Raw genomic sequence first — 15,004 nt, 5'->3', positions numbered from 1 at the left:
AAGAGTTAATTCCACTACTTATCTCTGTATTTCAGCTCTCAAATCTCATATTCTTTACTTGAAAGAACTTAAAATATATTTTCTTCAGTAACTATTTTAAAAATCAGTAAAAATTAATGAGAAATATGGATTTAGAAAATCCTGAAGAAAGTGATATTTGTCTTATTTTAAATTTGTTTGTTTTTAGATCAGAGTTGTCAGACGTCCCGAACCAAAATGACAGTAAGTATTGCTTAAGTAAAGTGCTAAATACTGACTTTGATCATGTGGGGAGAAAAAGTAATTAGTCCATTTTAATCTGATTGTAATAATAAAAGATTTTTTTACTTTCCTCTGTTGAGACAGTTGAAGCATTCATATTCTGCTAAATTACCCGATATAAAGACAGGTCCTTTTCTACCTGCTAAGGAATATAAAGGTGAATTAATTGTGGCCTTTACCCACATTGGGCGAGATAGACATATAAATATTTGCGTTGAAGCCCTCATCCCAGCTGCATCTTTAGGGCAGTAGCAATGGTGCATTTGAAATGGTTGAGTGTATGCGGTCCTGGCAGCTGTGACAAAACTTCTGAACAGCTGAGTAGAAGACTGCCAGTAGACGATGAAAAGTCGGAGGAATAATAATGTCCAGAGGCGTGCATGTTGGCCAAACTGTTCACTGGGGCCGAACTGGGAGGGACCTGAGGGGGATCCTGGGAAGCGGGAGGCAGGCCGGGCTAGGCGTGTGCCCCTCAGACAGGTCTGGAGATCTGTCCTGGGGGCCAGGCCCTGGGAGTTTGTAAACTTGAGGAGTTCTTCCATAATGCTTTCTCCTGGGGTTTTTTCTGTTTTCTTTTTTTTTTTTTCTGTAGTGTTTTTCTTTCTCTTAGTGTAATACATCAGATTCTGCTTTTACATTAGCATTTCAAGGCTCTTGTGGGCTGAAAGTGGCCGTTTCTGTGTAAAAGGAGCTTTGCACTGAACAGTGGGCCGGCCCTCTTGTGCCCGCCTGCAGGACCCACCCTGATCCAGGGGCCTCTGTGGGAGCCATTTACCAGCATCATGGTCAGCCTCTGCTCGTGTGGTCCTGGGCAGAAGGAGTTAACCAGCTCTGGCTACAGATTGGAATTACCTGGGGAGTTTTCAAAACCTTTCGAATACCTGGGCTCCAACTCAGAATTTCTGTAGTTTTGAAAAGTTCTTTAGGTGATTTTAACGTGTAACCACAGTTTAGGATCTCTGATGTAGATGAAAGATTGGTGTTTTTATATTATTGCATTTAGTGTTTGTTTTTGGCGGGATCTTAGTTCCCCCGCGCAGGGATCAAATGGAATGCAAGTGCAGAGTCCTAACCACTGTACTTCCAGGGAATTCCCAGTTTTTGGTTTTGATGTTAATAGTTAGAATCCTAGACAAGTAAGAGTGCTTTTTTCTTTGCTTTCCTCCCCTATCTGTTCTGCCCTTGTGGTAATATATTTTTAAGTCAGATAATTCAGGAGTATTCAGCTGAATTGTCAGATTCTAACCAGGCACTTGATCCGTGCTGAGGAGTGTAAAGATGAGCACTCCCTGTTTGGCATCTGCATGCAGCCGTAAGGCATCTCCCAACCTTGTTTCAAAGCTTTGACCAAGGCTTCAAGACACCCTTCCGCCCGCACAGAAGCAGGTACTCTTCTGCAGCAGCACTGAGGCCACCTCATGGGACGGATGGAAGGATGGGCCTTTGCAGCTATCACCTCCTGTCACGTAGAGCCCCTCCCACCTTGTCCTTGGATGAGAGCTCAGCTGTAGAGTTTGGGGCAAGTCACTTTATGGTTCTTTGTGTGACTTTCCCCTTATCTGTAATGTGGGCATGAAGACAGAACCTCGTCGGGGTCGTCACCAAGAGCGCTAACCCACGGGGGCAGGGCGTGTGGTGTTGGAGACATAGGGCCTGCATTGGGGAAGCCACTTGAACCCTGACTTTAGAACTCTTCTCTGTCACCTCCACTGGGCTGTACAGCTTCTGAGCCTCAGTTTCCTCATCTGTAAAATGGGAGTGAGAAAACACCTACTACCCCTTGCGGTGCTGAGAGGGTTAAAGAATTCATTTCATCAGGTGTGTGACTTTGGTGCTTTGCATAGTGTCCTAGTCCGTTTGAGCTACTATATATTGTATAACAGGATGCCATAAGCAAGGCAGCTTACAAACAACAGAAGGTATTTCTCGGAGTTCTGGAGGCTGGAAGTCTGAGATCATGGCTCCAGCAGACCTGGTGTCTATTGAGGGCCTGCTTCCTGGTTCCCAGATGGCCGTCTTGTCGCATGTCCTCACGTGGGGGAGGGGTTTTTTGGGGTCTCTTCTATGAGGGGCACTGATCCCATTCACAAGGGCTCTGCTCATGACCGAATCACCGCCTAAGGGTCACACCTTCACATGACATCCCCTTGGGGATTAGATCTGAGTGTGAATTTTAGGGGGACATAGACATTGTCTATAGCTTATAGTCCCTGGCCATATAGCAAATACTCAAGAGGTGTGGTGGCTTTCGTCAGTATAATTTTCATTATTTGGGGTCCTTCTTCAGAATTTATCATCAGTAGGTATAGATCCTGCCTGTTGACCAACAGAAAAGTAAGAAGCATATTATCGTGTCGGTTTTTACCAGGTGGCATAGTTCAGTCGACATGGTGCCCTGTCGGCAGAATGACGAGTAACCTAGGATGTCTGTGACTTTGACCCCTGGTTCATAAGGGGGTTCTAGAGTATTTCCCAGTTCAGACCCAACTTACCCAGGTTTGGTATCTAGTAGATACTCAATAGCTGTTTGTTAACTGTTCCTCCCGCTTTACAGTTGAGGAAATTGAGGCTCAGGAGACCGAGTGACTTGCCTGATGTTGCACGGCGGTGCCGTCAGACCAGCCTCCGTGGCGTGGGGTTGGAGTCCTGGTGAGTGTAGAATGAGCTCACACGGGACCAGCCCCCTTGGCCATGAGCATGACTTGAAACTTCAGAGAGATCCACCGTACACCGTTTTTTATTAGTACCCTCTCATGTTTGTGAATTGGCCTGCTCTCTAAGATGTGTCTGTCACCCCTGAATCAGTGCCCACTAGCTGTCGAGGTCACGTGGAGACCATGAGTGTCCAGGGGTGTGGGCCTCTGGGGCTGCTTGACCATCTCCTCTCAGCTTATGCTTTAAGCAAGTGTCCTCTTCACAGTCTGACAAGTGCCAGTTTTTCCTATTTTTGTGCTTTGTGTTGGTGATTTTGCTGCTGGGTTAAGCACCAGAAAGTGCTGTGTGTCTGACTGGGGGACCCATGTGAGTTCAGTTTCGTGGATGAACGATATGGTTCATCTATAAAGAGAGATAAGAAATCCAGCATCTGTAGGGCTAAGGTAAACTCTAGTGTGTGGGGAAGCTGTGGGAAAGATGGTATGGTGACTAAATTTGTGGATCCGTGAGCTTATGACTGATTACAACACAACACAGTGACCAGCAGTGTGGTGAGACTGTCAGCTCACAGCCTGTCACCAGGATCAGGGAAAGGGTGGCCTCTTTGTGCTGGTGCTGGCCCACTCACATGTGAAAAATGTGGGCCTTGCAGGCCCCGGTGGGTTCTGCACGTCTGGGCTCTGCAGAGGGGGCTGCTGGGGGTTACGCAGGAAGATGCAGGTTGGCTAGTTTTTGCAAGATCATTGGTAAAACGAACCTACGGAATGCAAGTGGTCTCGAAGCCCTGACTTGAATCCTTCTGAGACTCTGTGACATTGCTCTTGGGCCAAGGCCAAGGGTGACCAAGTGCAACCCTCTGGTGCGTAGAGCCCCAGACCACGAGCACTTAGAGGGGACCCTGGCCCGTGTGCCCGTATGTGGGGTGAGACAGAAAAAGCAGGGGTGGCGTCCGAAATATTCTGGGGTTGGTTTCACAGCTGCATTATCCTAGAAGTTGAACTTGGCCTCCAGAGTGAAAACCTTGAGCCTTCGGGTTTTGATGATCGGATGTTATCTATCCATTGCGGTGGAGAACTCAGAAACCACCCCCAGACGCTGAGTACCCCTCCCCCTCCCCCACCCCCAGCAGGGCGCACTGGGCTTTCAGGGCCCAGTTGCAGCGAGGATGCCGGGGACGGGCCCCGCCCGGCGCAGCATCAGGAGGCCGCTTGGGAAATGAGTGGCGTTGGAAGATGTTTGACGAGACTGCGTGGAAAATGTCCGTCTCTGAAGGTGTTACAGAAAATAAAAAGAGGAGCATTGAAAACATGGTGCGCATCGCACACAGATGAGTGGAGGTGATTGTGGCAGAAAAGGTGGCCAAGCCCAGCGGGGAGACCGGACAAGGTGGCAGAGCAAAGCCGCAGAATGGCTGCTGGAAGACGGCCCGAGACCCCCGGAGTTGTGCGCTGACCCCGGCTGAGATACTGTCCTGGGGTCCTGCTGCGGGGTCGGGACGGGCCCTGGCGAAGCGCCGGGAGACCATGCAGGCTTCATTTCTGACGAGTCCCGGGTTCCCCCGCGCTGCGTAGCGTCAGGACGGCGGCGAGGCGCCCTTGCTTTCCCGGATGCGGGCTCCGCCTGCTGCGCATGCGTGCGCGGGGAGGGGGGGCGGGGCGCCGTACGCCGCGTGCGGAGTGAGCTCCTTTTCGGAGCGAGGTCCGTGTCCACAGGAACTGTGTGCGCTTGGCACCCGAAGACCCGGAACTCTGAATTGTGTCCGTTTCCCCGTAGCAGTCAGTGGTGTGCACAGCACCTTCGTGTCGCCTCTTAGGCACAGAGCTGCAGCTTGCTTTACAGCGTGTGTGTGTGTTTCTGTGGTGTAAATGGTACTGTGGTGAACAGGCTGAAACATCTGTATCGAGAGGAGACGTTCCTAAAATTGCAGTGGTTGGGACAGAGGAAACAAAGTTTGATAACATTTTTGGTAATAATTTTCATCATTTTTCTTTTCAAATTTAGCACCACGTATAAGCAGTTTATGCAATAAAGCTAGAGTATCAGAAAGCCGTAATAAGAGTCTGATTATTTTCAAAATTCAGGTTAACAGCCTTGCTTTTTTACTTAAGAGTGAGACTTGTTTTTTATGTTATTTTAAAAAGTACGCTGTGGTATCCTTCGAAAAACAAATCTGTAGAATGAACGATTACTACTGCTTTTCCTATAGTTGGGATAGATTCACGTTGATCCTTCCAGATGAAGACTTCGGTAGACACAGTAGAAACAGCGTAAACTGATGATATTCTTCCACTTCTGTGTGTTCCCCCCACTGGACCTAGAAACCTGATATTATTAACAGCATAAAGCAATAAAAATTAGAGGCAGAAATAAAAATGTTTCTCTTTGCTTCTCTGTAGGGCTCAGCACCACCCCCTTCTCCAACCCCCAACAAGGAGATGAAGAACAAGGCAGTTCTGTGCAAACCTTTGACCATGACGAAGGCAACTTACTGCAAACCCCACATGCAGAGCAAGTCCTGTCAGACAGGTGACTCGCATCCTGACCCTCGCTGAGTGAAATCCATGCTTTTCTCAAATAATGGGCTGCAGAATAGATTTGTTGGGTCACTTTGTCACTTTCTGTTGATTTTGATTATCTGGTTTTAGACATGCCTTCAGAATACAGCATGTCATTTAAGATCATTAATAAAGATCAGTCTCTAACAAAGGCCTGCAAGATATGTCACCAGTGATAAAACGCTGTATCAAAAATTTCCTTGGGGGCCAAGACCCACTAAAGTTACAGTGCTCTTCTGAGAAAACCATCTCTTTGAGTGTGGTCTATAACCGTAACTATTCTGTTTCCTTGTCAGAATGAGTTGAAATCATTCAGATATATATTTTCATCAAATTTAAACGTTAGCTGTATTCTGATTGTTTGATTAAGTAAACCTTTTTGTGGGGGTGTGAGAGTGTCTGGGACCATACAATACTTTAAAAGATGTTTTTTTTCTATTTTAAAAAAGTCTAGGGACTTCCCTGGCAGTCCAATGGTTAAGACTCTGCTCCTCCACTGCAGGGGGTGCAGGTTCCATCCCTGGTCAGATCCCCACGTGCCACGTAGCCAAAAAAAAAAAGTCTAAATTCTGTTTGTGCTCTCTATAACTTAGGACAGCTACTGCATTCAGTTTTGTTGTTTTTGGTTTTTTTGTTTGTTTGTTTGTCTGTTTGTTTTCGGCCACGCCACGCGGCATGTGGGATCTTAGTTCCCTGACCAGGGATGGAATCTGTGCCCCCTGCACTGGAAGCATGGAGTCTTAACCATCAGACTGCCAGGGAAGTCCCTGTTGTTTTTAACTTACCTAATTTTGTGAAAACTGGGAACTTCTTTTAAATGGGTACTGAGGCACTTAAATTTTTCTTTGTTACCAAATTACTTTGACTGAGCAGCTGTGTTTAAGTGGTGGTCATGGTTGACGTTGCTCCTTGAACACGTTCTGTGCCCCCAGATGGTGAGTGGAGAACAGAGTATGTCCCGGTGCCCATCCCGGTGCCCGTGTACGTGCCGGTGCCCATGCACATGTACAGCCAGAGCATCCCCGTGCCCACGACCGTTCCTGTGCCCGTAAGTCACACTTTCAGCTTCCCTTCCTCCTGAGATCTCAGGTGCAGGCGGGGCAGCAGTGGGTTGGCGGTGACTGCTTCAGTGACACTGGTGGGACAGAGGGTGGAGGCTTGGCTTTTCTTCAGCAGTTCACTTGGGTCTGGTTGAGGCTTTGCCAGGGGTTGCGCTGTGTGTAATCAGGTAAGTGCTCGTCCTTGAGAGTGAAGTTCAGCCGATGTCTGCACCTGCTTTACACATACTGTGTAAACATATTTGTGTTCATTTTAGAAAGAAAGATTTGTGAACCGTAAGGTTTACAACTGATACATGGAATGGAGGCTCATATAAATGTCATCCCCTGCAGTGCTGGGGACACTGTGTCAGGGCTTGCCTACTGTACTGTAGTCCCCTGCTGACAGAAATGCCTCAAAAATTACTTTACTTGTTACTTCAAAAAGTAGCTGCTTGTATTCGGGGCTTTCTTTGTGATACTTAACATACGTGTTCTTTCCAAAGCTTCTGGCCAGTGCAGCGTTATGAAGCAGATCATGTGTCAGAGTGATTTTTAATTTGGAAGAATACCTTGTAATGTTGAGTGAGCCTGAGAGTAAGTCCTTTGGTTACTTAGGTGCCAGTCCCCGTGTTTCTGCCCGTCCCCTCGGATAGCAGTGAGAAGATCCCTGCGGCAGCCGAGGAGCTCAAAAGCACAGTTTCTTCAGATCCCCTGGGCACAGAGCTGCTGACAGTGACCGACATGGCTGAGGACGAGGGGAAGGCAGAGGGCGCCGACATCCACAGTGAGTCCCCCGCTGCTGGGGGTGGGGGGACGACATCGGGGTTGGGGGGCTGCTGTTAGAGCGAGGCCGGGCTGTCGCTGTGCTTCAGCCTGAGCGGGTGTGGGCACGCTGCAGCACAAGTGGATTTCGGGTTATGAGGCCCGCACTGTATCTAGCAGGTACTCCCTGATGTCGAGCCCAGGAACTTGTATGGTCCCTGTTTTAATTGCCAACAGGATTTAACTTGTAAAATTGACTCTAAGTTATTCTTGTTTCAGTGGACGAGCTCAGACACAAAAAACTAAGTTGCAGTAGGCTTTTATAACTCAAACTCTTATTTTATGATGGTTATCCCCAATTTTGTTTTATTGATTTGTGCTAAGAAAGTAAGTTGCATTATCTAAGCCAGCGTTGTCTTAACTTCTGCTAGGGCAGTGCTTGCCAAGCAGTGTAGCAGGACTTGTGTCTGGGAATGCTTCTCCTGCCTCAGCCCTCCGGGGCTGCCCTGAGCTTCCTGCTCCCCTCACCCAGAGCACAAGGCATCGCGCGGGGACAGGGCTGGGCAAGCACTCGGTTAGGGAGTGGGAAATGAATTTAGTGGGTTGCAACCAGTGTTTTCTGGGTTTTTTGTTTTTTGTTTTTTGTAAGAAAGAAAGAAACGGAAAAAATGTCAGCATGAATCCCTCCTAGAAAGGGTATTGTTTTGTGAAACTTTGTTTCCATTGTGTATGCATGTGTCTCTGTTTCCCACCACTACCTTGAACTCAATAAAATGTCTTTTTTCACTCGGTTGCAGTACAAATGTGTTTAAAGCAACCGATCAAAACGTTAGAAGCCGGTTGTGAATAAGCGTATATTGAATGATGTGAAAACCTAGGTCACAATTCAGAAAGAATGTTGAAAATTAGTTACCCACGCTCGTAAGTTTATTTTTGACAAGAGATTGCTCTTAGAAACACTCTACAGAGTTGTTTTACTATTAAAGCATGCTTTTTAACTTTGTAGAGGGGCAGTCAAAACTTACAAGATTGAAAGTTTTTGTGTATTCATGATTATCTAATACAGAGTTTATAGTAGCTTACATTTCAAGGTAGCTGCATGCTTTTTCATTTTGTACATATTAATATAAGTATTTCTATTTTGCATTTACAATTAAATGGCTTTTGCCAGATTGTATGTAGGTATTGTTGCAGTTTTCTATTTTGATTTCTGATGATATTATGGCTTGATTACAGGTGTAATTATTGAAACGGACATAATTGGTTCAGATCTCTTGAAGAACTCTGACCCAGAGACACAGTCCAACATGCCTGATGTACCATATGAACCGGATTTGGACATTGAAATAGATTTCCCCAGAGGTAGTAGAAATTCTGTTTTATTCTTTCAGTGCGAAGTGTGGTGCTGCACTTTAGTTATGGTGTCATAATTGTGGTTATGATCATTAACAATCTAATGTTCATGTCATTGCCTGTACTGTTATTATTGGTCTTTTCTTTTTTTTACCCAGATAAAACTCAGCAGTTAACTTCCAAACTGAAGCATATGTTGAATTGTAGGAACTTAAAAGGAATTTCCCAGAGCCTTAAAAAGAAACTTTCTTAAAACTAATTTATTATAGAAACTTTTACAGATATAAAAGTGTTGGTGTCTTTTTAAAAATTTAAATAAAATATTGATAGTATTTTTCTTAAAATCGTTTTGAAAATTAAGTTAACCTTCAAAGGGAAACAAATATTTTTAGGTCTTTTGTTGTAAAAGAAATATGTTCTATTTTTCATTGTTTATTTTCTTTATCGATGGCCAATAAGCTATTGAATAGAATGTAAAGCCTTTTACATTGGAAAAGATTTAATAGATTGAAACAGATTTGTACTGAGACCATTTAGATCTTATAATTAAATTTCAGGTTTTAGTAATTTTTCTATCACACACTTCCACAAAATTCCGTGTTGATACGCATTGTACATGTGTTTTTTAAGAGTATGAACAGGCGTTATCAGAACTTATAGACCAGGTTAGGTAGAGAAAATGGTTTGTTCTCCACCCAGCACAGGCTGCCCTGTGCATGGTGCTTGTGCGCATTCAGAGGGTGGTCCTTCGTTGGCTGAGTTTATATAGCATAAGTCTGTGCTATTACGTTTGAAATGAAAGTTCTTCTGATTCAATTGTCAGCTGCTGAGGAGCTTGATATGGAAAATGAGTTTTTATTACCACCTGTTTTTGGAGAAGAATATGAGGAACAGCCTAGACCTCGATCTAAAAAAAAGGTATGAAATGTAACAGTATTCTTGCATTCACATCCTGTCTCTGTGTAATAGAGGGCAAGGGTACTTGAGCTTCAGTTGTGCTGAGAATGGGGGAAGGTACTTTGTTTTCTGGAATTAAAAAAGACTTAAGAGGTAAACCTTTTATTACTTCATTCTTAGGTAATAAAAATATATCCTATTTAGTTGTAGTTTCATAGAAGAGTGAATATTGCAACTTTTTATTTTTAATTTTTATCTTGATAAAAGGTTGTCGTTGATAAAAGGTTTACATATTTGCTGAAAAAAGTAAATTCAATTATTAGACAACAACTGAGACTGTCTTCTAGGGAGCTGTTTTTTCCATTGTTATTTTTGATGAGGTTGAGGTACACAGTTGTTATATCTGGTCTCGCTGAAGCATCCCAGCATATAGGAAGACGTGCTGGACAGTTCAGTCATTCAGGGATCCCAAATCTAAATGTACAAACGGATATCATTGTTCTGAACATTTTATTAACAACTTTCTGTATTTCTGATTTTCAACATAAAGCAAGGTTTTTTTTTTAATAAAAAAAAGATGACTTTCACAAATTTCTCCAAAAAAGAAAGAAAGGAAAAATTGAAAAAAGGAGTGAGTACTTGCGGTAGAATGAAATTGGACTCTTACTTGACACCACACACAAAAATGAACTCAAAATGAGTCAAAAACCTAAATGTAAGAACTGAGATTATAAAACTCTTAGAAGAAAACATAGGCCTAAATCTTCATTAATTTGGGTTAGACACTGTTTCTTAGATGCGACACCAAAAGCACAGGAACAAAAGGAAAAAATAGATGAATTGGGTTATATCCAAATTTAAAATTTTTGTACAGCAAACAGTACCATCAAGAAAGTGGGAAGGGGGCTTCCCTGGTGGCACAGTGGTTGAGAGCCTGCCTGCCGATGCAGGGGACATGGGTTCGTGCCCCGGTCCGGGAAGATCCCACATGCCGCGGAGCGGCTGGGCCCGTGAGCCATGGCTGCTGAGCCTGCGCGTCCGGAGCTTGTGCTCCGCGACGGGAGAGGCCACAACAGTGAGAGGCCCGCGTACCGCAAAAAAAAAAAAAAAGAAAAAAAAGAAAGTGGGAAGGAGTTGAGGAGTCATCTCCTATGAGGTGGTGTCTTTGAGAAGAGTTCTTCAGTTTCTCTCTTACATTAATATTTGGAATCCTTCTATTTCAAATTTTAATTATTATATATGTATTTTCTCATCAGTGACTCTCAACTCACAGCAGTAGTTAATACGATTCTGTTGTACAAAGTAGTTTATGCAGAAATACAGCATTCCTGGAGAGAGATTTCAAGTAATGTCATAGGTAACCGTTCTCAGATCAGAAATTCCAGTCAGTTCTAATCACGTAAATATATTTCTTTGTAATGTGCATTTGTTGAGAGATGGCTTACATAAAGTCATGAAATAATATAGGCTTAAGAAAAAGAAGATTTGACAGTGGTGTTTTACTACCAGGGAGCCAAGAGGAAGGCAGTGTCAGGGTACCAGTGTCATGATGACAGTTCTGACAACTCGGAGTGCAGCTTCCCTTTCAAGTACACATACGGGGTAAACGCCTGGAAACACTGGGTCAGAACGAGGCAGCTTGATGAAGATCTTCTGGTGTTAGATGAGCTAAAATCTTGTAAGTGTTCTGATTTTGTTTCCCCTATGTCCTATTTAAAGTCAAGGTTTTATTCATATTTTGGTAACTATTCTTCTGTGTATCCGTTTATGTGCATGAGTGAGCGCGCACGCACACACACACACACACACACACGCACGGGCATGCACCGTGTTGCACAGATGAAGCCCTTACGGTAGTGTCAGTTCATGGAGCTCCTGTTGCTTGCTGGTCAGTACAACTCAAACCTTGTTTCCTTATTGAAGTTGATGATTATGATGATTGTGGGTAAAGAAGAAAGTTTGCTCTAAGCAGATAGAGCCCTTTGCAGCAGGCCAGACTCTTTATTGTGTATGGACCAGTCCATGGCTCCACAAAGAGGGTAGGAAGTATGGCCTTACTAAGGTGCTAGAGTCAGACTGCCAGGGTTCCCTCACGTACTAGCATCTCAGTTCCCCAGCTCTGAAAGGGGGTAACAGTACCTACCTTGTAGGGTTGTCATGAGAGTTATGTTAGAAAATACATGTAAATTTAGAACATTCCTTCCTCCACAGTAAAGGCTTAATGTTGACTGATATTAGAATACCCATAGTATGTGAAAATCCAGAAGGTACTCAAGTGAACCATTAAGTACCATGAAGCTACATGTACTGTACATTAAAAGAATGTTTTTCCTTGAAAAAAAATCAAGGTTTTTGTTATTAACTGCCTTTGATTTTAAAAAGCATGAATGTAGCTTAAAATATTTTACATTTAAATGTAGCTGTTATTTTACCTTTAAATTCTTACACAGAATAAAGTGATTTCAGAAAGTTTCTTAATCTTAAGACAGTAAATAATAATTATTATTTTAAATTTTATTTCTTTTTAGCTAAGTCAGTAAAGTTAAAAGAGGATCTACTCTGTCACACCACGGCTGAGCTTGACTATGGCTTGGCCCATTTTGTCAACGAGATCCGAAGGCCAAATGGGGAGAATTATGCACCTGACAGCATCTATTATCTTTGCCTCGGGATTCAGGAGGTGAGTGATTTTATGGTTACTTTTGAATATAATGTTGTTAAGAAAGGTTGCTGTGGTAGGTTTTTGGAGAAAAAAAATGTTTTGCTTCAGGAATATTACGGAACATCAGGGTTTATTGGCTTACCAATAAAGGCGAAAGTAATTTATTTGAAAATACTGGGGTATTATAAAGGGTTTTCTTAGCTACTTTGTATACAGGTGTTTCTGCTATAATGTGCTGTGTCCCTAAAAGTGAACTTCAGGTTCTCCAAAACTGTGTACCAAAACCAAAAAGAACTTAGGTGAAAAACATAGTAACGGACCACTCGAAGCTCATGCATCTTTTGTAACAGGACTAATGATGTGTGTGTTTGTTACCATGTATATATATGATAATCAGGTTGATTTCATCCCCACCTTACAATTGCAAATAAATGAATTAACATTCGGAGGCATGGTGTATATTTGTATATATAGATCTGTGCTGATATACATGTCAACAGGTAAATGACTTCCCTCTGCAAATAGGTCTGTTTCATCTCTGCTGTGTTTCTAACTTGTTAAGTAGTGTAAGTACTCATTAGTTCTTTGGAATCATCTTATAAAAGATTTCATTCTTTAGAGGTTCTAGGTAAACTTCAACCACATGTCTGTGAGTCTTGAGTGGATACATTTCCCATAATAAACACGAAGATCCGCTTTCGATAATGATGTTCAGCTGTGAACAGATAGGACAGGTTTGAGCCCAGAGGTCAGGAAAGGTCCTAGCTTTACATCCTGTGTATTTGTAAATACGGAAAGTGATAGGGGGAAATATTCTTACGTAGAGTTTTGTTTCTAGGCCTAAAATTAAGTATTCTGCTGCTAACAGGTAGTAGGTGCTGAAATAAATTACTGGAGAAAACTAGAATTGTCTTAATTTGTATTTCACTTTCCCTCTTCAGGATAGAAATTTGCCTAAGATTATCTAAGCAGTGGTGGGGAATAACACATAGCTCTAAATTACTGTGTATTCAGAGACCATCACATATTTTGCAGTAGCAAAATATTTATGTATTAGAACTTCAAATACCATTAGAGGTTTGAAAGCTAAATGGATTGTAATATTAATGATTATAAATTTTGTCTTCAAGTAGGTTCATTTTTTTCCATTTTTTTAATTGCGGTAAAATACACATAACACAAAATTTACCATCTTAACTGTTTTTAAGTGTACACTTCTGTGGTATAAAGTACATTGATAACCTTGTGGAAACATCACCATCCATCCATCTTCATAACCCTCTTCATCTTGCAAACCTGAGACTTTGCCCCCATTAAATACTAACTCCTCATCCCTCAGTCCCGCTGCCCCTGGCACCCACCCTTCTTTCTGTTTCTGTGAGTTTGACTCTCCCGGGTACCTCATGTACGTGAAATCAGCATAATGTCCTGAAGTTCATCCATGTTGTAGCACACGTCAGAATTTCCTTTCTTTTTAAAATAGGTTCTTGATATACTGAAAAATGTTTCCTCAAAATAAATTTTTACTACCAGAACAGTACTCTTAAAAATGGTCAAGATGGGGACTTCCCTGGGGGTCCAGTGGTTGGGACTCCGCGCTTCCAATGCAGGGGGCTCGGGTTCAATCCCCGGTCGGGGAACTAGGATCCCGCGTGCCGTGCGGCGCAGCCAAAAAATTTATTAAAAAGAAAAAGAAGAAGGTCAAGATGGTAAATTTCATGTTCTGTGTATTTTTACCACAATTGGAAAACCAGTTGTTTTACTCTTCTCATCACTGGACAGATTTTCACAGGCTTGATTTAATTTTTTGTGAAAGACTGTATGGTATTTATAACCAGCTTTAAAAATAATCTTCAAACTCACTGTGGTGATAAGATGTCTAAAAGATAGTTTCCAGAAATCGTTGCTGTTTGTTGGTACTTCAAGGATGCGTACAGAGGTAGAAGCTATTTTGGAAGAATGTGCGTCTTTTTCTGTGTGATGCGTTTTCTGATTCCGTCCCCGGCTGACAACAAAAGCAGCACGGCTTCCTCTCCAAACCCTGTGGACGTGTTGGGCAGGTGGTGTGTTGAGACGTGAGGGTGGGCAAGCCTGTTTCCTCCCTCATAGATGCGGTAGCTAATCCTGTTCTTCCGATGGTGTAAGGGGTGGTGGCTGTCGCCAGAAGTTCACATAATATGGAAATGTCTGAGGAAGAAAGAAGGGGCTACGTGAGCCCCACAGTCCCGGTCAGTCTTTCACACACTGTTTTACATCTGTGTGCGAGTCCTTCACACCACATTAACCCAGAGTGGGTGGTGGGCGCCTGTTCCCCTGGGTCCTCCCACCCCATCGCGCTTGGCTAGATGTGCGTGCATCTCTCTTTTTTTATGAATGTGGCAAAAGACATGGAAGCTTTGTCCCGAAGGACAGGGAACCGTGTTACACACTTTGGTGTCTTTCCTTCCCTCTGCTTCCCAGTCGTTGTGTCAGCCCCTGAAGACGTCAGAGCTCAGTGAATTCAGTCAGTGGCGAGCATTCCCTTTGTTTTTATAAACAGTGTGCACCCCCCTCTCCCCCGCCGCCAGATCTTATGTAATTGTCCTGAAGAGCTGGTGCTTTTATTTCTAATCTTCCTTCTGACTAGCGGGAGTAACGTTAGGTCAACTCAGATGATGGTGCTGTGGCCTAGTTGCTGGTTAGCGCACACATGGTTTATGTTCTTCATCCTTTTACTTTCCACTTGCTGTGTCTCCAGGTATAAAGTAGGTGCCTTTTAGGCAGCATATTGTTGGGCCTTGCTTTTTATTTATCTTTTTTTTTTTTTTTTTTTTTTTTTT

General features: G+C 43.3%; 1 protein-coding gene across 1 annotated transcript in view; it reads left to right on the top strand.

Annotated features, from left to right (window-relative positions):
- The window catches only part of ZMYM2 (zinc finger MYM-type containing 2), an 88,812-nt gene that overhangs the window by 67,937 nt on the left and 5,871 nt on the right, over positions 1-15,004 (top strand). Inside the window, exons 14-21 of the mRNA XM_007464514.1 lie at positions 188-222; positions 5,313-5,442; positions 6,404-6,519; positions 7,127-7,295; positions 8,510-8,635; positions 9,450-9,544; positions 11,033-11,201; positions 12,052-12,203. Coding sequence (XP_007464576.1) covers positions 188-222; positions 5,313-5,442; positions 6,404-6,519; positions 7,127-7,295; positions 8,510-8,635; positions 9,450-9,544; positions 11,033-11,201; positions 12,052-12,203 — 992 coding nt within the window. The remainder of the gene's footprint in view (positions 1-187; positions 223-5,312; positions 5,443-6,403; positions 6,520-7,126; positions 7,296-8,509; positions 8,636-9,449; positions 9,545-11,032; positions 11,202-12,051; positions 12,204-15,004) is intronic.

The sequence above is a fragment of the Lipotes vexillifer genome, unplaced genomic scaffold (genome assembly GCF_000442215.2).
Source record: "Lipotes vexillifer unplaced genomic scaffold, Lipotes_vexillifer_v1.1 scaffold2116, whole genome shotgun sequence".
Taxonomy (NCBI): Eukaryota; Metazoa; Chordata; class Mammalia; order Artiodactyla; family Lipotidae; genus Lipotes; species Lipotes vexillifer.
Note: the sequence above shows the minus strand (reverse complement) of the source record. Positions and strands in the feature narration are given on the sequence as shown.